The following is a 22,302-nucleotide window of genomic DNA, read 5'->3' as shown; positions in this document are numbered from 1 at the left end:
CTTGGAGCTCATTGTCTGCTGGTGTACCAATCCATTTAAAAAGTGATTTTTTCTTCTTTTCCTAATGAGGAATCAAACTTTAAACAGGTATTTGTTTATACCATGTCTTGTTGCTGGTTTAGAGCAAGGAAGGAATGTAATCTGACAAGTGCTCCAAGAGCTGCCTGCAAATTGATGGCAGAGGCCATCGAATGTGACAGGACAAGGTAACTGGGAGCTTTCAGGGAGTGGAGGTGCATGGTTTGTGTTCTCTGTGAAGGAATGGTTTGACAAGAGGTGGCACCAGTCGAGGTACACAGGATGAAGCCATACAAAGACAAGCCATTCTGAAAGTGACCCTCTTATACTTCCCTCTGATTATTTTTTTGAACTTGGTTGTTTGGTTTTTTAACAAGGATTTCAATATTGGGGTTTAATTATAGTCTTTTAATGGAAACACAGGCAGAGGTACTAAAGGTGAGTTGAAATTAGTCAAGGAGAAGAAATACCAGTGAATAAAGGGTGGTGGTTTCATGTGATTTGAAGGTGAACAGTGCCAGAATCAGAATCACAAAATCATTTAGGTTGGAAAAGACTTGGGAGTTGTAGAGGGTGGGAAGGTCCCCCCTGAGCCTCCTTTTCTCCAGTCTGAGGCCCTCCTCCCTCAGCTGCTCATCACAGAATTTAGAATGCAGCAGCCTGAAGCAGTGTGTAGAACACCCCTGCAGAGGAAGCCAAAGAAAGGACAGGGGCTGCAGTGTGAACCCAGAGCTGCCCTTTCATGACAATTCCTGATTTTTAACAACAAATGTTTCAGCGAGTGACAACACAATTATCACGGCACACGAGTGTTCCTAACATCTGAGGTTCTGTCAGTGACTCCAGCTTATCTTTTTATCTTGTGGATCCTGACGTTTACCTGGGATCCTGCATGGCCGAGGTGTGTGACACTGCTTGACCTTCCTGTGCTCAGCCCTGCCTCTGCAAAGTGCTGTAACAACGTGGATCCTTGGCTGGAGACGTTACCAGCGAAGACGAGCGTACATAATTATAATCCTTGTTAATTCTGCAATTATATTTGGTAGCAGTACTTCTGATAGCAGATTACTAATGTAGCAATCTCATTAAAAGTCATCCTCCTCCTTTCTCTCCCTAATGATCCATACAGCACACACATTGTGGAGCACAGACTAAGCCCATTATCTGTCACATCAGCATGGATCACACTGTAAAGAGATTGGAAGCAGCTATTCTAGGGAAGAAAAAGATTTACATGGATTTAAAATCTTCAAATGGATACGGGAGTGATTTAAAGTGATCAAATAACTCAGAGCCCTTTTCTCATGTATTCTTCTGTTGCTGTATAACTTAAGACAGAAAATAAGCACTTCTTTCTGCATCTTTGATTTTTGACGACCCTTTGTCTAGAAAAGTCATTGTTCATGTTTCTATGAATTCTGCATCTATTTCTAGCCTTGCTACATAAGTAAATTTAAATTAAAACTGTCCATATCTTCCATCTACCAGAAATTCAAGTAAGGCCCGACAAGCCATGTTTTGAGATCTTGTATTGGCATCTGTCTGAAAAATCTTACTAAATTTATCTTTGATGTGTTTTCAGGGCATTATTTTTAGAATCACAATAATTAATTTATTTATAGGATTACAGTTTTCTAGACTGCTGCAATCAAAAGCTAAAACAGAGAATGCAGTAGGAGTCATGAAGAGATTCACCTTCAAACATGGGCTCACTCCAAATTTAATAATAGCTGCAAAGTTTGAGCATTGCAGACTGAACTGTCAGGATTCATCATGTGATTCTTCTCCCAGTCCATTGGTTGCTGTGACTGATGCATACAAAGTGACACATGTCACAGCCAGAACATGAGATCCTTTCCATAAAGTGAAATGCAAAGCCAAAGATAACTGAACTCCTTGGCTGTGTTTTAAGGTCTGGTTTTGCTACTTTCCCTTTGATTTTGCTACAAGATCAAGAACTACTTGGCCACATCCCTTTTCCAGAGCAATTAAAAACACATTCTTGAATATACTGCAGCTTCTAAATGCAAGAAATAAAAGACTGTTCTTGTTTCTTAAATTTTTAAATTGTTTTATGAAGGTAAAACCTGCCCCTCCTTCTTCTAGTTACTATGCCAGTGTATCAGACCCAGACAGGACGGGTTTAGGAGGGGTAGGTCCTGTTTGACCAACCTGCTCTCCTTTGATGACCAGGTGGCCTCCTGGTGGATGGGGGAAAGGCTGTGGATGTTGTCTGTTTGGACCTCAGCAAGGCCCTTGACCCTGTGTCCCTCAGACACCCCTGAAAGGCTGGCAGCCCATGGCTGGGACAGGAGCACTCTGTGCTGGGTCAGGAACTGCCTGCATGGCCGGGCACAGAGCGTGGTGCTGAAGGTGCTGCATGCAGCTGGTGGCACCAGGGCTGTTCCTCAGGGCTCTGTGCTGGGGCCAGCTCTGTTCAGTGTTTTATTGATGACCTGGATGAGGGGATTGAGTCTTTCATTAGTAAATCTGCAGATGACACTAAGCTGGGAGTGTGTCGATCTCTTGGAAGGGAGGAGGGCTCTGCAGAGAGACCTGGAACAGTTGGATGGATGGGCAGAGTCCCATAGGATGACGTTTAATAAGTCCAAGTGCCCCTCAGTTTGGGAAGGACATTGAGACACTTGAGCGTGTCCAGAGGAGGCAGCGAGGCTGGAGAGGGGCTGGGAACACAAATCCTGTGAGGAAGGGCTGAGGGAGCTGGGGGTGTTTATCCTGGAGAAAAGGAGACTCAGGGGTGACCTCATCACTCTCCACAACTCCCTGAAAGGTGGCTGTGGTCAAATGAGGGTCAGTCTCTTTCTCCAGGCAGAATGCGAGGACACAGCCTCAAGCTGTGCCAAGGGAAATACAGGTTGGATATCAGGAAAAAGTTTTTTACAGAAAGAGTGATCAAGTATTGAAATGGTCTGCCCAGGGAGGTGGTAGAGTCACCATCTCTGGATGTGTTTAAAAAAACTGGATGTGGTACTCAGTGCCATGGTTTAGTTGAGGTTAGGGCTGGGTTGGACTCTGCGATCTTGGAGGTCTCTTCCAACCTGGTCATTGTGTGATTCTGTGTGTATGAGAGTTTAAACTACCAAAATTAGAGAATTTGCCTGCTTTGATTGGTCTTGCCTTGGTCTACCAGGAGATATTAACACTGATGAAAATTGTGGTTTGTGAGGGTTAAGACACTGGAATACAATCTTCCTGACACTGAGGACTTTAGAAATCCTGTATCGTGCCGTTTGGAGTTAGAGATGGCTCAAAAAGCATCCAAGAGCTCTGCACAAGTGGTTTAATGCCTCAAGAGTCATATTTAAATGCAGCTTTCCATTATTAGCAGAAATGAAATTTTGTTCATCAAGAGGAAAGTGCTTTTAGGGCCGAAGGGGAATTTGTTAAGTGGCCACCGAGAATTCTTGGTAAAGCTTTTCTCTATTACTGTGCTATAGACAGGGGAGTTGCTGAGCATGTATTGTTTGTTCATCGCAATCAGAGCTGGATTGTATGGCTGTGATAATACAGCAGTGATTAAACAGTGATCTTTGTGAATAGTTTGTTGCAACTTCTCTCTAAGGAGAACTGATAAAATGATAGGCATGTATCTCCCTCTGTTCTGTGAGATCCTCAGCAGGACTTTTATCCATCTGATATAAATTGTATTTGACAGCAGCTTTCCCAGCGTAGAACAGCCAAGCTGGTGACTTAAGTTTTAGTTGATACATTTCAGTATAGTCCAATTAAAAATAGTGCCTTTTCTGAAAAGCAGGTAGAAAGGGACCACAGGACTGAATGCTGGGTGTTCCTGAATCAGAGGGTATTGTGGTGTTTAGAGATCGGTGGAATAGTCTCATTCATCACTTCTTCATGAAATACATTGTAAAGGAAAACGAAGGGATAATAAAATACATCTACTCTCACATTAGTATATTGTCACTATCATTTATCTTTGGTTTTGAAGTAACATTTAAAGTGAGATGGAAGTCAGTAGAATTTGTTATTTTTAAGGACACTAATTTAGGCTTGTCCTTCTTGCAGAACAAAGAGTATGTGTGTCGGGGCCACGACTATGAGAGGCTGGAAGCCTTCCAGCAGAGGATGCTGAGCGAGTTCCCCCAGGCCATTGCAATGCAGCACCCAAACCACCCCGATGACTCCATCTTGCAGTGTGATGCCCAGTGTATCCTCCTGGGAAAGGGCAGACTCCCTGGAGCTGGGGCAGGGCACAGAGGTGGAGCTGGATATGGACAAAGCCAGGCCCTCTCTGCAGCAGACAGTAACTGGTTTGTTGTGGGATGTGGTGTTGGAGAGAGCAGTGACTTTTCTTCGGGGAGTAATGCAGGTCATGTTCCATGTAGAAGGGAAAGGGCTGTGCTTGGTCATATCCATGTTTATTGCTTTACCAACAGCACTGGCACCACGCACAGTTTGTATCCTTAGGAACATTCCTGATGCCTTCTCTTGGCCAGTATTTTATTGGGAAGAGATACTACTTCCAAAGCACTGCTTTCCATTCTGCTTATTTTTCTACATCAGTATTTTACTTTTTCACAATTTCCCTTTCTTTAAAACTGCTGAACCTTTTTATACCCAAGGTTTTGAATCTCATTATTCTCATTGGTCACCTGTACTGGGATGTGGTACACCCAGTACAATGCTCAGTGCATTTAAAGACTGAACCACATCACATTTAAGGGGACTGCAGGGACTTTGGAGAGCTTAGTCATGGAACCCACACTATGAATTCTGTGAGAACAGCATGGAGACTGTGCGGGATTTGAACCGTAAGGACACCGTCAGCAAATGGAGCCTCCTGTGTGGGTTGCAGTTTTCTATCTGTCTTTCCTAACACGCAGATAAAGTTTTCTTTGACTGCACAATCACCAGATTTACAGATCTACGCGGTGACTCCCATCCCAGACAATATAGACGTGCTGCAAATGGACCGCGTCCCTGATCGCATCAAGAGCTTTTACCGTGTCAACAACATCCGCAAGTTCCGCTACGACAGACCCTTCCACAAGGGCCCCAAGGACAAGGAGAACGAGTTTAAGGTACAAGGAGCAAATGAGCAGTGTTTGGGTGTTCCTCTCTTCAGGGTGAATACTGTCTTGGTATTTTATGCTGATAGAGCCTTTCAGGTAATCCTGAAAGCAGATAGCTCCTGATACCAGAGTAACTCAAGTAACGGGTTAAGTCCATGGTCTGATTGAATACTGCAGAGTTCTGACCTGATTAAGACATTGTCTAGTTTAAAGGTGAGTTTAGTGCCAGGAGGCACTGTTTGCTGGACTTTTTTTTTATTACTGACTTACAGGTCTACAATGTCTTTTTGGGTCCTATGACACAACTGGTAATTGGCCAAGTTTTCCAAATTAATAGAAATGTTGAATGTGTTGTTTCAAGCATACTGAATTCCTGGTTTGTTGTTCAAGTGACTTTCAGGAAGATCTAACCTTGGGAGGTTAATGCATTCTTTTCAGAGCCTTGCCCCTTTGCAGCTCTGGTCAGAGTACAGAGGATGTAGCTGTGATTCACTGCTCCTCACTGCCTCAATTACTCCTTGCAGAGCTTGTGGATTGAACGCACCACTCTGACCCTGACTCACAGTTTGCCTGGGATCTCTCGCTGGTTTGAAGTGGAGAGAAGAGAACTGGTAACATTCATAATTCCTGTAATTTGGGGTTGAAATGATGAGTTGCTGAGGACATGGGATAGGCAGCTTAAAACTCGTTGGGCTGAAATCTTGCTGTTTAAAATGGTCTTTACACCATTACATTAAATACATCCTTTTTCAACCACTTCATCTAAATAATTGCTGAATGTAACCAGGGGAATTGTATGAGCTAATAGTATAATGGAGACAGTGCCAAAAGGATGGAATAATTGCACTGCTGTCATGTCTTCAGTACATAGAAAGACATCTATTATTACAACCGAGTGACCTGAAATCCAGCACTGCCAAGGGTGGAGTTTGTTAATGTAGCTAATTTTCTACAAAGCAGTAAAAGCGCAAGGAGCTCACTGAACAATCCCAGAGTGTCATTTTATTACAAGGAAGATAAATCTCAGTGAAGTGTCCACAGAATTAAAGTATATCTTATTGCCTTTGAGGTTGAAGTGAGTCCTTTGGAAAATGCCATTCAAGTGGTTGAGAACAAAAACCAGGAGCTGCGGACCCTGATAAGCCAGTACCAGCACAAACAAATGCATGGCAACATTAATCTTCTCAGCATGTGTCTGAACGGAGTGATCGACGCCGCCGTTAACGGGGGAATTGCGCGGTACCAGGAGGTGAGGCGGGCTCTGCTTCCACTGAGCATCACCCTTCCTCAGCTGTGTTTGCATTTCTGTTCCAATGGTGGGATGGCTTAGTAAGACTGGAAATTCTCATGTGCATTTTCTAAAGATGGGGTAGCCCCTGCTTGGTTATTCTGCATCAGTGCTTGCATAGCCACATCCAGGAGGCTCACATGGATCATGGGATCTCACATGGAAACAGGTACAGGTAACAGCAGGGTTTCTGAGAGATGACACTTTGGTTACCTGGAAATCCTCACCTGGCAGGAAAAACTGTGAAGCAACTTTTTTAATACTGCTTATGCTATAAATCCATTTTGCAATAGAGGCTGTGGGACTGGTGGTAACTGAATAGGTCTGGAATCAGGAAAGACTAATTCATGCTATTGAACCATTGTCTTTGCTGATGGGCTAATTTCAGACTTGCTGTGGAACTAAAATGATGTTATATACAATATGTTATCCAGCATAATCTCTGGCAAACTGTTACTTAAACTGAGCATTGCAAAAGGTAGGTTTAGGGTAAAATACTGAAAAATTGCAGCAGTGGTTCAGGGGTGTGGGATGTGTCTTCAGAACAGAGCCATGGAGAGAACGCTCTTCAGGTTTTACATTACTTGCCAATTTACTCACAAAATCCCTTTAGCTTTAGGCAGTTATGTGAAGGAAACGATAAAATTCAAGTAACTGGAAGATACAAGGCTTAGTGGTATTGCTCATCACTGTCACAGGGGGAGACTCGGTCAGAGTCATGGTTCAACAGAATTGTTTCAGCTGCCACGACCATTTTCTCTGCATCCCAGAGTGCTAAAAAACAATGAAATTAAGCTCTGCTGTTATCTCAATATATTTCGTTTTCCTAAGATTTTTGGACCTTTTCCTTTCATCCTTTGACACCAAGTTATGACGAAACACCTTCCCATAAGCAAAAGGCACTTTTTTTTTTCCTTTTCTTGCAGGCCTTTTTTGATAAGGATTATATCACAAAGCACCCTGGAGACGCAGAGAAGATCACACAGCTCAAGGAACTCATGCAGGAACAGGTAATATTTTTCAGGTGCAGAAAAACATTGCTACATGGTCTGGATTCATCAGCAGTCAGTCTAAACATCAGATCCAACTGATTCATTCAGAAGCAAAGATTTTGGTACAGGAGATCTAAGTACATTCAAACAAAAAACAAGAGGGAGGTGGGCAGGGAGATTATGACAACTCACTCTTTTTATGGGATGTGAGGTAAAGCTTAGGTGAAAGTACATTAAATTTGTTTTCTACATTTATTATCCAACTGACATCTTGCTGCATTTCAAGCTTGCTATTAATTTTTGGCATTTTGAACTATGTCTTCCTAGCAAATTTGAAAGATAATCAGAGGCAGGATGGGCCAGGCTTGAGATTAAAGTGACAGAGCCACATATGAAAACTTAATGCCTATTTATATTATCTGCAGTTTTATTTTTCCATAGTGTCCCTTGAAACATCTTGGTAGATAAAGCTGCAGGATGCTTTGATGGGAATGAAATCAGATAATCACATCCCACTTAACTGAAAGTTTGGCAAGATACACCCCATTAAACAATGTGCCCAAATCTGAATAGAGCTACTAGGCCTTGTTCTTCAACAGATCACTGAATTGCATTTCAGATTCCCCATCTGTAAAATAATGCTTATCTCCCTTCAATCCTCAGGAGATGTTTGAAGATTAATTAGTTATTGTTTGTGCAGACTTTGGATCATGTAGGGAATTACATACATTTTAAGCCTCCTATCATTGCTATTTTCTTTCATCTGAGACCTCATATAACCTCATTCAACATTAATATTATATGTTTGACCTTTGAAAAAGCGACCTTTAGAAGTAACTAATGAGGAACAGGAGGAGTGACTGCATGTGCCACACTGTTGCTGTTCATCTCAATTATCAGGAACTCATTTTAGAAGTCTCTTCTGGCAGCTCAGATCCTGTCCCTGGCACTGGGAGGAGGAGTTTTTGTCTCAGGGCATTATCTGTGTGAGGGGATAATGCTGTTCACCCTGCAGAGAGAATCTAGCTGGTATTCTTTTGCAGTCCTCTCCTAAGAAAAGCGATGCAACATGACACAAATGTACTTTAATACTTGCTGGAGTAGCATGAACTTGCCAGGACTCCAAGGCTTGCTTAATTACCAGCAGTCCTGTAATGGACAGTGGCACATTCCTTGCACATTGCCAGAACTGCAGGACAGGCTTCTATTCTCTCCCTTAGACACAACTTATTTGGGTTTCTGATGTTGCATTTTCTTTTCCACAGGTACACGTCCTAGGAGTGGGTCTGGCAGTCCATGAGAAATTTGTACACCCCGAAATGCGTCCCCTGCATAAGAAACTGATTGATCAGTTCCAGATGATGCGATCCAGCCTGTACCACGTAAGCCAACAGTCACTTTGCCATTTTGGAATTGTGTGATTCAACATCTCTCAGTTGCAGTAAGGTTGATGAAAGAACTGGGCTGACTGCAGTAAGGTTCACAAAAGAACAGCATTGACTGAACCTACTGGACTGCCAAATTACCAAAGGAATTCTTGATTTTTGTGCAAGAAGGCAGTTGTAGAAAATATGTTAACTTGGCCTTTCAGTGAGAATTGTTAATATCTGTATGTTCTTTGTTGTATCACAGAGCAATTGTAAAGCTTAATTCCAGTTGCTATCTCACATAGCAGAAAATTATGTAAGACAGAGGCAGATTCATGGGAGGTGTTGGATGTTCAGTTCAAAAGAAGTGCCATCACTGGAAGCAGCATGAATGAAGAAAAGCTGCAGTTTCCCATGAGTGACTTAGCTGAAGTGTGTTTGCTCTGCAGGAGTTACCTGGTTTGGACAAGCTGAGCCCGGCCTGTTCTGGCTCCAGCACTCCCCGCAGCAACGTGCTGGTGTCCCACGGCCCCATGAGCCCCGAGAGCATCAAGCTGGTGCATCGACACAGGTACCCTGCTCTTCCCACAGATCCCCTTCCCAAACACTGTTCCACCAAGCTTCCAGCACCTAAGGAGTGCTCAGCAGTACTGCACGAGGGCAGCGTGAGTTTAGGCACAAGGGTCTTTTGTCTTCATTCAGTGCTAATCATTGAAGCTGGAGAATTGGAATAAGAAGGTTGAGAAATCCAACTTGCAGCGAATGCTGAACACCTCCAGGTGTGACTCCAGCACTTCACTTACTGTAGAGGCAGAAACACAAATCTGCCACTCAGTTCTCCAGGCTCAGTGCAACTTCAGAGGTCCCAGCCTCTCCTACTTCTGTTGCACCAACAGCAAATAACTGGGTAGATAAATCCTTATCTACCATAAAAGGAAAATTGTATGGCTTGTTTTAGAATCCAACTCAATATGTACCCACTTTAAAGGATCAAAATTGTTAACATCATTATTTTTATAATTCTGACCAATTCAGAAGCCAAATACAAGAAAGGCTGCCACGGTGTTTTGATCAGTACATCAAAAAATGACCCTGTGGTGCTTTTACAAACTGAATGCCCACATATTAAATCTGAGATAATGACAGAGGATAAAAATTGGGATTATAAGGACAAAATAGTGGGTTCTGTATCCAGCCAACACTACATATTTGAAAATGCTAATGGCTCTTCTGTGTTTATTTTTCTTATTGGGTCACTATATTTTAGCTGCTTCTAAAGGCTGGCATAAAAAGCTGTGGAAAGTTGGCCCATGAATCCAGGACGATGACATTCTTTATGCTATTAAAGCTGAGTAGCTTATCCTGCTCCCATGGCTTAGCAGTTGACAAACAGTGTCTGGGTGAAACCATTTTTTTCCTCCAAGTTCCTCATTCTGTAAAGGCTTTTTTAGTTTTTAGGACAAATAGGTGAAATGCTGTAGTGTACGATGTATTTGTGTGTGTGGTTCAGAGTGACAGAGAAAAGTTAATTCCCTGAAGGAGATCAGGGTGCAGCCTGCACACTAGCTGGGCTGTATTAATTTACTGTCAGCTACAAAATTCCTTCAACTGTAATGCTGAGGCACTAGTGCATGCAATAAGGAAAACTGGATTTTGACCTGTGTGTCTCGTGCTTGGATTCCTTTGGAATTTTTTTTAAGCTGCTCCCACTCATCTTAGCATTAAAAATGAGAGTGGTTTCAGTGTGTTCTGTTATAAACAAAACAAATATGCACCCAAGGTCACGATGTGACATTACCCTGGGTTGTGGTTCTGAAATTCAACATCTTCTGTACTGTTTTGTTTTACCTGTAATCTTCTTGTCACTTCTTTCATATTTACCCACATTTATGGATTTGTTTGAGCTTATTTGGTCTGATTTTTCAAAAGTGTTTGACATCTAGAGGTGACCTAAAGCAGCAGGTAACTGCAGGTACTTACTAGTTTGAAAAAAAAAAACCAGTCTTCACAAACAGGTTCAAAAACCATTTATGCCCTTGCCCTGTCTGTTTTTTTCCAGCCCACTGAATATGCTTGGTTCAGTGCGCCACTCCTCATCCTCTCTGTCATCGCACACCTCCAGTGAAACAGGGAACCTGGTTATCCTGACAGACAGCTCTGTGGGGGAGACTGCTGAGGATCTGTACCACATGCAGGTACAGCTCCAGCACAGCACGGAACACCTTCCACAGGGTTTGGCTTAGCAGCAGTACACCTCACATGTGCACGTGTTGGGATTTGTCTGTGATAGTTTTTTCAAAGAACTGAATAGGTAGAATCTAACATTGTTCAAGAAAGATGACAGTAACTCACCAGATTAACTTTGGGAAGAAAACTGTTTGTACAGTGACTGTGGTACTGCAGTCCAAGGTCACCCTGCTGCTCTCAGAAAGTGACATTTTTGTCCCATTTTGTTTACCTCCCTGCTGAACACGTGCAGTTCGTGTTGCTCTTGGTTTGGGGAGGTGGAACAAGTCCCTCAGTCCTGAGTGCAGGTTAGCAGGGGCCTGCACTGAGGCTGGGCAGAGGCTGCCGTGGCTCACCCGAGACAGGCACTGATGTGCTCAGGGCTCTCTCGATGGTTTCTCTGCCTCCTGCAGCTTATTCACCCTAACCCCAGGTGCCGAGGCTCAGTCACCCATGTCTCTGTTTTGTCCTCATCCCAGGCCAGTCCTTCCACCTCCAGCCTGAGCTCCACTCACTCGGCACCGTCCCAGATGATAAACTCTGCCCCTTCCAGTGCTCGAGGTAAGCATGGACACCTGGCAGCCTTGCTGACTTACAGGTGAAACACCACCCACACTGACATGAGACACTGCTTCTCTTTTGGACATGTAAATACCTCTTCAATACTTCTTTACAAATGGTTTCTTTCTCCACTTAGACATTTTTTCATCCGTATTTTGAATGTATCTCCAATACATGCTGGTTTCAGGCAGTTGAATTTCATAATGATTTCCATTGTTCCACCACAAAATTGTGGCAGGCAGTCTGGATGGAAACAAGAATAGTCCTCGTTGTAGTACTTAAGAGAGAGATCATGAAGACAAAGGCAAAGAAATCATTTTACAAGCTTAAAGAAATTATGACAAAAAAGAACTTGAGGCAGTTTAGCAGAAATATATGTATACAAAAGTAGATGTATAGGATGAATGTTGAAAGATATGAATTTTAAATAATGGAGATAAAGAAGGGCTTCCCTGCTGGGAAATTTTTGAAGAAAGAAAAAATATGAAAGCAGTCTCTGGGGGTACTCATATTGCCTTTGTGTTACAGTAGCTGGTCTTGATATTGCTAATTATTTTCTTCCCCAGCTGAAGCAAAACCACTCCGTGTGATCTCCTGACTTTCATAACTTTTCTTCAAGGTTTTGAGTTTTTTCCTCTCATTTTGGATTCTCAGTTGCAGGTTCTACACCTCTTTTCACAGGCATCTGAAGAAGGTATCCAGGATATAGTCAGAGACAGAGGCTGATATTTAAATCTTACCCCTTTTTCCATGTAGGGGAATTCTGTGTCTCCTGATGGAGAGGGGGTATGGAGAAGTGCCCTTTCTCTCAAGCAGTCTTGGGGCTTTTTTGCTCCATCTGCCAGTAAAATCTAATTGACTGGTGTTATGACACAGATGCAGCAAGGTGATTCAATTGAGGGATCAGATGGAGTAGGAAGGTGAGAAGTGAACATCTTCAAATAAAGGCAAATAGCTGCACTAATTACCAAGGGCTGGAAGTAAAATCATGACAAATAGTGACCAGGTGAAACTGGAATAACAGGAAAGGGAAGCTGGAACTGAGGAAAGAGCTATGGTATCAGGAAGACCCAAGTGGATGTGCCTCAGCTGGCATGTGAATCTTTGGGGGATCTGAAGGGTTTGGTGCTGTACTGTTTCACGCTGTTTTCCATTCTAGAGGTCCAGTGACAGGCTGGCTGTGACAGGCTGGCTGTGACAGGCTGGCTGTGACAGGCTGGCTGTGACAGGCTGTGACAGTCTTCCTGAGCCTGATGAGTGCACAGCATCAGCAGCTTCCCTCTTTACGGTATTATTCACCGTTGCTTAGAAACCAACGTGATGAATGCTCCAAAGGGTCTGGGCTGCTGGGCGAGCCAACAGCACCTCCCAGGGATGGGACCCAGACAGGTTTCAAATGGGAAACAGTAAGAGAAGGAGTGAGTTTGGAAAATATTTATATAGCCTGTGATACGACGTTTCTTCTCTGCTGTTCTGTTCACTTTTAAATTAGGTGAGCACAGCATTCAGACATCACCCACTCATGGGATTTCACTTCCAGTAAGGTCCCAGATACAATCTGTGTTTCCCAGCGTGCCAGTCACTGTTCTGGTTATTACAACACTGCTGTTGAAGATGGAGCTGTTCCTAATGAGAAAAAGCCCTTAAATTCCACTGTGGTAATGCAGCTGTGTTCTTCTCCTTGGTGATTTTTCATTTTGTTTTTTCTTTAACTGGGTGAATTTGATGCTTGTGAAAATGAGACCAGTATCACTGGCTGGAGCAAGGTACTTCACAGACATGACATGTGCAGCTCTGCCAATGCACCTCTATCCTTTTTTTTTTTTTTTTTCCCTTTTTTTGGTATTTATTTATATTCTTTTTAATTTAGCGCTGGTGAAAGGTGCTGGATTGACACCACTGGAGGCTGAAGCCCTCTATTTCCCCACAGAGCAGATACAGCATGGGCGGCAGCTGTGCAAGTTCCCCCACGCTGCCCCCACCCATGTGCCTCATCTCTGTCCTGGAGGGACCACCTCTAGAGGTGAGAGGATAGTTCAGTCTCCATGACCCATCCAACCCTTGGCCTTTCTGCTGAGACTGCCACCAAAGCTACGAGAGTCACGATGCTGCAGCTGAACACTGGTCAGAGGGGAACTGGACACAGGCCGACAATTCATTTCATAAAGGCCACCTAAATTTATCAACTTAACGCCTTTGTCACCTGTGGCTTTAACTTGAGCGTGATTGGGTGGTATTTCTAGAGTTTAGCTTGATTTTTAGATGCTTCTCTCATTTATTCAAATGATAATGCAGCTACTTAGACCACCTTCTCTGTTTTACTGCACAGTCCTTTCCAGAGGAGGTGGGTATCTTTATAACAAATTAGTTCCATCAGTGACCAAAGGAAGCCATGGCCTTTTGAATTAAGAATCTAGCAGGAATTTAAATTGTTCTCCACTTCCAAAAAATTACCCTTTCATGGATCTTTAAAATAGCAACACAGGTGATTATTTGGCTTGTCCAAAGAAAATAACTAAGCTATTAATCTAAAAAGAATTTTTAAAGGAAAGTCATCAGGAAAGTTGATCAATGATTTGATTTTATCACTGAACTGCAGATTAGGAATCAAAATTTACACTAATTATAATATACACAAGTTACAGCAGAGGTCTTAAAGTGAAATCAGAATACTGCAAGAATTTGCTAACTCTGTGCTAAAACAGACATTAGTAGTTACTCTTTATTACAATTATGTATCTCTCAGTTTTCACCTGGCTTGACCCTTAAGTAGCTTCTTCCCTGTCAGGGAAGCACCACTGTTGGTGTGTAAAAGGAAAATAAGAAATTCACTTCAGTTTGGCTTCGTTTGAGGTGGCTCATGAGGCAGTGCTGAACTTTAGTACAGTTAAAAGATGACACAAGCCAGGGTTCAGAAAGTGAGAAACTGAAACTCAAAGAGGCCCGGAAAGAGCTAGGAGTGAGTTAGGGCTTGTCAGTAATTTAATTTAAAATACAGTTAGGACTCCTCCAGTGCACTCAAAAAGCAATTCTCACATGACTGGCCTCTAAAGGCATCCCTACTGCTGCTCAACACTGCCCCTCGTTAAGGTGTAGAAAATGAGTCCTGGTGTCTTACTCAGCACTTTGCAAGAATACATGTGCTTACATTAAAACTTCCTTTTTAAATCAAAAAATTATGATTTGGTGCAGGAGCAAACTTTTCATAACCATAAAAATATTACAAACCAGGAGAAGAGATTCAATGAGTTCAGAGTTTACATTAATGTTCACTTTATTCCTTGAAATTAATACTTGACACAAGTTGATTAATATATTTATAATTAAAAAAGCAAAACTATTTCTGGCTTTAGCACAGGTTTTCCTTTCTCATTAGCAAGTACCTATGGTGCTGCACCCATCAAGTGAACCCAGCTACATGCTAAAAGGAGTAAGCCCTGGCACATGCTGCAGCATTTTATTATAGCACTGGCTGCTGTGGAAGCTTTAAAAGCTTTTATTGACTTTGCTTTTTAAGTTTTGCCAGTCCCTGAAAGGAGCCACAATTATTGTGCTCACTATCTGTCCAAAGCACAATACTTAAAATTCATTTGCAGACTGGACACTTGGCATAATCTATTGCCATTTTTATAGCTATAAAGATAAATTTAGGGTACTAGTTTTTTAAACTATGCTCTCCCCAGCACATGTGATATTTTTCAGGTCCTGCAGTCCAAGGTCTTTTGAAGCTCTAATCCCATATAAACTGACAGCACATAGAGCTGGTTTGCATATTTGATATAAAAGAGCAAGGATGACAAGATAAATAAAGAGGAAAAAGTTTGCAGTGTAGGTTGTGCTGTGCTGTAGTTCTGGGCACACCTAAAAGTTCAGCATCTTAACATTTGTCCTGCAGAACAGGACAATCTGTGACCTGTGAGGAAAAGACTCAGCACAAAGCATTTACACTGTGTTCTCCAAGCTGATGTTGTACATAAAACCAAAGAATGTCGTCTAATTATGTTTCTGTTCTGTGTCTGGGGAGAAAATGAGTTCGGGACTAGAATGCAGCTACTCTGCCACTGTTCATGTCAGAGTGGGGGTGTAGATTAATCTGGCATCTGCCCCTCCTAATGGAATTGTTGCAATTGTAGGACTTTATCCTGCATTCTGCTGGACACATTGTTCCTTCCACTGTGTGCTGAATATTAGTCCCCCAAACTGCATGTTTGCTTTTGCTGGGGTAAAAGCTGCATCAGCCAGCACCAATGCCTTTGCTGATATGTTGGAGTGCTGTCCAGGTAACGTGTGTGGTTGTGGAAGTTTGCCAGAGGGGGCATGTATTCCCCAAAAGCCAGCATGGCTCTGTAATGCGCTGTGTGCTGCCATCTGTTCAGTGCGTGTTTGTGACGCAGTCAAACAATCAGTGCAAACTGCAGCTCACTTCAGCAGCTTCACAACATCAGTTCCTGCCCAATACTGCACATCCCAAGGGCTGCGTGTATCAGGAGTGTCAGACTTCAGGAAGTCACTAATGACAATCATTCTTCTGGCAAACCCACTGTCAGCTGTTGCATATCAGAAGGTTTATTGTTATGTGGCACTCATCTTGAAGAACATGAGTCCCAAGTAATTCCACCTGCCAGGAAGCTGTTACATTAAATACCCTAATGTTTTAAATGACAACTATACAGATAACCAATAGATAAATCAAGCTTATCATTCCTACTGTAAAACTCTAAGCATTGGTAGATGTCTGGTGTCATCAAAGGGCTCAGTACAGCAACACAGTAGAAATCATCATTACAGCAGCATTGTAAGCAAAGTGCCTCTCACATTTATAGAACATGCTATTTATTATTGGGGTTGGTTTGCTTTAACAACAGGAAGCTGACCAAGATAGCACCAATTAAATGGCAACACTTATCTCTATCCAGAACCAAGGAATGAAGTATTTTCCAATAGATTTCTGCTTAAAGTGAATGGTGTATCTCAAGCTTTTATCCTTTTCTCCCACATCCAGTCCTAAAATGCACAATTTTATGGCATTTCTGGAACACTACAATACCTTATAGGGCAAGGCACTGCCACAGCTGATTCCACACAGATGCCCACTTTTTTTTTATGTTTAAAAGGAAGCACTTTGCAACATACAACTAGGGACACACACCTTACACACCCTCCGTGGTATGTCCTTAATTGTATCCAACGAGCCAGTTCCTCCTCCATCCTCGTGCTATGCACCCACCAACAGTCAGCTGCTTAGTGGGCTCAGCACCGTGTTCCCCGAGTCCTGTGAGCTCGTGCATCCGAGCCGAGAGCACAGGAGGACTGAGATCCCTGGGCATGCAGCCATGGCTGTTGTTTGTCCCGTGTACGTGATTGTTCTCACTTGTTTACAGGCTCTCCCTCTCTACCAGATAAGTACCGGCACTCCCGGGAGATGATGATGCTGCTGCCAGCGCACCGGGACCGCCCCAGCAGCGCCATGTACCCCGCGGCCATCATGGAGAACGGACAGGTAGCGCCTCTCATTTCCTCTGGGCCATTCAACCTCCTGCAGCTGTGGCTGCGTTTTTCTGGCTTTGATGACTGTAAAGCTTTCTTTTTTTATTTTTGGAAAGCACAGCAACTTGGGATTGTTTTCAATTTGCTATTAATCCACTCCTGGAGGCACCCACTGTACAAACTGTAGTGCCTATTAAAAGAGCAGCTATGTCCTGTGGAAATGGACTCATTTCCCAATTTTATCCTGTGAGCCCTGGTCCATTGCAAGTAGTCACACCATTTTCTTTATTTGTTTAGAACCGTGGCCATCCATCCTGCAGTCTAGCCTCCAAGCTGATTTTAAATAAATTTAAGGTGATTTCCAGAGGTATCAAAAACCATGAGAAGCTGAAATAATATACTGATATAGGGTCTGCAAAATATTTGTGCCCTAATTTCTCTGGGCAAATTGAAAAGTGTGCCTACATGTAAGCATTTAAATCTCACCCTGGCCTGCACTTCTGAAGGAAATCTCTGCATTCTGACCACTTATCACACTTCAGTTTGCATTGGAGCTGTCTCAAAACATGCAAAATCAACGTTCAAACAAAACCAAAGATAAGCTTCAGAGAGCAAACAGTGTATTCCAGCTGCTAATGTGCACAAGGCCAGGCTGGAGCTAGGCTGAAATAACTCCTGCAGAGAGCAGGAACCGTGGGCCCTCCGCACTGTTACACCCTAGAGATCACTCACATTGCACTGCAGTACCTGCCAATGTGGGCACAGGCTGAGGTTCCCATGGAACCTTTAGTTAAAAAACTTCTTTGCTTAAAAAAAGGAACAGAAAGTCCCCATGTTTTCCCAGCTGATCTGTAACCTTTTTTTAACTCTTCTTTGCTAACTTTATTTCCTCTTAGCCTCCAAATTTCCAGCGCGCCTTGATCCAGCAAATGATTGGACCATGCAAACCTTGCAGTGATCCCAACCTGTCTGTGGCTGAGAAAGGTACTCCTCCTCCTGTTCAGCATGCATGCTTGCTAAAATATTATTCCTCTGGTCATGCTACAGCAAGTAACCAATGGGCTTCTACATTTCCTGGCAGAGTGCATTTCTCTCACACTTTTCTAATTACCAGTTTAATTAACTGGGCCTTCTGTCAAACCTACCATCATTTCAGAGCCTTCACGGAAGGGTGGGGTGGCACAAACCTCCCTATTTCAGAAAACTTTCTGAGTTTAGCATTTTGTTATTGAAACAATTCCTGCAGCCTTTGTCAAGCAAACTTGCAAAGCAGCAAATGAGAAGTTATCTCAGAACAGCCCAAGATTGGACTATATCTTTTATTCATGAGTAGACATTTAATAGACATTTATTGCTCAAAATACAAACATTCCTTATAATCCCTCTCTGAGGTAGTTTTATATTTATTTTTTGTTAGGAATATATGCTTTTTTAACTCATTCCTTTGAAAAAAACAGGCAGAGTCCCTGCAGGAAAAAAAAAACTGAAAGAGGACAAAGAATTTGTTTGGTTTAAGAGTAAAGGAGCAGCTTGTGAAGGAGGTGTCATGGACAAAACAATGGGCTCAAAATTATCTGAAAGGCAGCATTCTAAAAGAGCAGAAGAGGGAAAAATTCCTGAATCAAAATGTGAGACAAGAAGGCTGCCTAAGCAAGCAACAGTCATGTGTGGCTGGGAAAAATGGTATCTTAAATAATTTTTAAGGCCAGGAAAGACCACTGCAGTTCTCTAATCTGACCTACATCGTACACTCAGATTTTTATCTGTCTTTTTGTTTCAGTAATTGTGCCAGAACTAAACTGTACCTTAAAAAAAATCCAAATTTTGTTTTAGAATTTCTAATAAATCAAATTACCCTTCTTCAATGTGAGCAGTCCAGATTGAAACCAAACACAGTTCTGAATAAATGGCAGAATGATGACAATGAGTGATGACAAGACAGTTAAGATTGGGGGCTGAAGGATTAAGAGCTCCAGCTTAGCCATGTTAGTTTGAACCAAACATATGACAGAGAAGGTGACATCTTGGTACTAGACAGGAGAAAGATCTGGAAAAGGAAGGTAGATAAATATTTATTGTCTGTCTAGGAAAAAATACCTGAATTTGTATCTGTAGGTGATATTATGTGTGCAGGAGTGTGGTATTCAGTGCCAAGAGATCAAAGACAGAATCCTTAAGAAGCCGCAGAAGATACAGGTGACGTTCAGTGGGGATGGTGAGGCAGGAATCCCAGCTCTTGTGTGGCTGGTGGCAAAGTGCAGCTGCAGGTGCTGCTGGCAGCCTGAGCCCTCAGCACTGTGTGTAGCTGGGCTGCCATCTGCCCTGGGAGTGCGAGCAGGCAGGGCCTGGCTGCCCCCGCCCCTCCCAGCAGTGTCAGCAGCTCTGCTGGGTGATTCCCAGTGACAGTGGTGACAGCAGTCGCCTGGGGCAGAACCGTTCAAATGCGGCTTCCCTGCTAATTAAACTTGGCCACTGAGCCACTGAGCAGTCACAGAGAGAGACATGGGCTAAGTCACAGCACTGGCAGCTCCCTGCTTCGCTTCTTCCCTGAAGCATTTTGGCCCAAACACTGGATTTAACGGGCAGCAGCCACTATTCAAAATCACCTCACCTGCTTCCAGCACTCCTAAATAAATACTCAAAAGGCTGTGAATGAGGGAACACTGAGAAGGCATAAATGGATTTTTCACTGGGGTACCACGTGTTCTTCTTCATATTCTGATTCTGCACCTCAGTGTTTAAAAAAACCCTAAAACAACAAGCACGGCAATAGTTTTACAGACCAAGCAAATCAAGTTTTCTGTCCTTTTCATTTGATGCTGGGATATGGCAAGAGATGAGCAAGGCTGGCACTGCTGTGCTTCTTGTCCCTCTGTTTTACCCTTTGACACCAACTGCAGAAGTGCAAATTAGAGCACTCTGGCATCTACACAGGGAAAATCCATCTGGAGCCACATCACTTGTATAGAGAGTAGGCCCTGGTTTGAACCTGTTCTCTGTCAAGGTTCTTAGTGTCTTCTTCATATGCCTTTCTCAGACTGAGAGTCTCTCTTTAAAAAATCCCATTTACGTTTATATTTTCATGGGGTTTGTTCTGTCTTGTGAAGCTGTCACTTTGTGAAATTTTTTACTTTAGGGAATTTTAGGCCTTGGGGAACCCATGCTCATGCTAACTCGTGACCTAGGGAGACCAGAAAAAAGAAAAGATAAATCTTTCAAAGTCATTTTAGAAAGAAATGCATCAAGAATGGCTGCAGGCATTTTAATTAAGGAGAATGTCTCTTCAGATGTCAAACTCCATGTTTATTTCTCAGGCTTCCATTTTGTAAACTGAAGATGGAAACAGCTACTTTTCTTTCTGTTTTCTTTGACAGGCTCAATTACTTTCTTGTTTTTCTTTGCTAATCTGAAGAAATTGCAGTTGCTTATTTGTTTTTAAATAAACATACTACTATTGCCTGTCTCTTCTCTCTTCTCAGAATAAATCAGGTCTTGTATGGAAGGAAGGTGCATTTTAATAATGATTAAGGTTGACAGAATTCTCAAGATCTTGAAAGAGGTTCATGTTCATGTCAAGAAGCAGCTTTTATTTCTATGAAAAAACCAAGTCCATGGAGATAATATTCACTCTCTGTTAAATGCAACAAGCATTGCTCTCTATACTTCCTCATTCACAGACTTGATCTCTTCAGGAGACTTAGTAATACAACGAGGCCAAACTGTTATCTTTAAATATTTTGTCATCAAAGTTCTTGATCAACTCTGTAGCTTAATAAATTGGAGCTCTGAAGTTATTTCTTCTGCAACAGATTGAAAGGGATTGAGGTGTAACTTCCTCCACATCCTTTATTCAGTCCTCACTGGGCCTGCAGTGCAGCCACAGGCCATCCTGTGTTTCCAGAGGGTTTTGCCACATTCTCTTGTCACCATTCCCCACCAAGCAGGACAGCTCACACCTGAGATCCAGCCACCGTTCCATTGGTGGGATTTCACTTTCACCTCCACATGGATTTGCCAGAAAGCCTGCCAGATTCCTACTGCTCTTCAGATTTGCTAGAAATGAGCCTAGGGATGGAGGGGAGCTGGGCAGACTAACCCTGCAATCACCTAACTCTCACTTCTTTAACACAGCATCTCTAAACTTAACACTCTGTAGCATTTCTGTGCTTTCACTCCTGCCATTCACTGAGCCCCTGGAATCTGTCTCTGCTGCTGAAGAGCACACTGGAGAGCCAGTGCTGGCCCCACAAGCCCCCTGTCCTGTTACCCCAGTTACATGTGTTTCAATCCTTCAGCTGTGCCAGCAGCACCCAGTAGCTGGAGCCTGGACAGCGGGAGCCGAGAGGCGCTGCCGTTCCTGTCTGCCCACGCTGGGAGCATCCTGGCCCCACCAGTGCCTCCCCGAAGCCTGCCCCATGGTAAGGACGTGCCCAGCAGGCCTGCTGCAGGTGCCTGCAGTCACATGCACACAGATCCAGACCACCTAAAAGCTGAACGTAGCCTTTATCCCCCCACCTCTGTAAAAACAACAACCCCATAGGCTTTCCTGGTCTGCTGGTTTTCCAATTTTTGTTTTCAAATCTTCAAATTCTTGCAGTCCTTAAGCAGTGTTGACATGTGTGTACTTTGGGACTAGAATTAAGTGTGAGAGTGCTGAAGCTTGGTGTGGCTTCTTGCCAATGACCAACTTCAGCAGCAGTTTAAGCTTATGGAGCTATTCAATGAAACTTCAGACATTCATTGTTTAAGAGCCTGTTGCCTTGCCATGAGATCCTTGATAATGGAGCAGTGAAAAACCTCTCTCTGCACTTAATTTCTCCTTAGCAGCCTGTGTGTGACAGATGCACTCTGCAGTACCCATCAGCCAGGCAGCCCAGGGCCGGAGTTAGCGGCGTTTGGAGCTGTTCCTGGCATTACAGAGCTAAGCCCAGCTCACAGCTCTGCATTTCTGCCCCTTGTCTCATTCCAGGACACTACTCACTGCACTTTGATGCCTTCCACCACCAGCTCAGTGATGCTCCTCCAGCACTGCCCGCACGAACGTTGCGCAAGGTAATGGAGGGGAGCAGAGAGGGATGTAGGACAGCGGGCTCTGAAAGGGATCCCCCTTCTCTGCTCCCACCAAGCAGCTTCTGAACACACAAACTTTATTTTTAACATGCTTGTAACTTGCACATGAGAAAACCCACTGACAGCTCTTAACCTATTCTACAGCTGAATTCTATAGGAATAATTCACAGGTTGTAGGTCCTTCCCTCTTCATTTTTTGCACCATATGCTGTGATTTCAGCAGCCTGATCATCACCTCAGCT

The 22,302-nt window shown here is 43.2% G+C and overlaps 2 protein-coding genes across 2 annotated transcripts in view; one reads left to right on the top strand and one right to left on the bottom strand.

Moving 5' to 3' along the window:
* The window catches only part of DCAF1 (DDB1 and CUL4 associated factor 1), a 321,374-nt gene that overhangs the window by 230,181 nt on the left and 68,891 nt on the right, over positions 1-22,302 (bottom strand). The gene's annotated exons all lie outside the window — the stretch shown is intronic.
* DOCK3 (dedicator of cytokinesis 3) overlaps positions 1-22,302 on the top strand; it is a 155,746-nt gene that overhangs the window by 129,010 nt on the left and 4,434 nt on the right. Inside the window, exons 37-50 of the mRNA XM_063411958.1 lie at positions 4,063-4,204; positions 4,912-5,078; positions 5,594-5,680; positions 6,139-6,318; positions 7,284-7,367; positions 8,615-8,731; positions 9,166-9,287; positions 10,776-10,911; positions 11,422-11,503; positions 13,374-13,526; positions 16,885-17,003; positions 17,887-17,974; positions 21,286-21,408; positions 21,960-22,042. Coding sequence (XP_063268028.1) covers positions 4,063-4,204; positions 4,912-5,078; positions 5,594-5,680; positions 6,139-6,318; positions 7,284-7,367; positions 8,615-8,731; positions 9,166-9,287; positions 10,776-10,911; positions 11,422-11,503; positions 13,374-13,526; positions 16,885-17,003; positions 17,887-17,974; positions 21,286-21,408; positions 21,960-22,042 — 1,683 coding nt within the window. The remainder of the gene's footprint in view (positions 1-4,062; positions 4,205-4,911; positions 5,079-5,593; positions 5,681-6,138; positions 6,319-7,283; positions 7,368-8,614; positions 8,732-9,165; positions 9,288-10,775; positions 10,912-11,421; positions 11,504-13,373; positions 13,527-16,884; positions 17,004-17,886; positions 17,975-21,285; positions 21,409-21,959; positions 22,043-22,302) is intronic.

Source organism: Prinia subflava, chromosome 14 (assembly GCF_021018805.1).
Source record: "Prinia subflava isolate CZ2003 ecotype Zambia chromosome 14, Cam_Psub_1.2, whole genome shotgun sequence".
Classification (NCBI taxonomy): Eukaryota; Metazoa; Chordata; class Aves; order Passeriformes; family Cisticolidae; genus Prinia; species Prinia subflava.
This window is presented reverse-complemented; position numbering and strand designations above follow the sequence as displayed.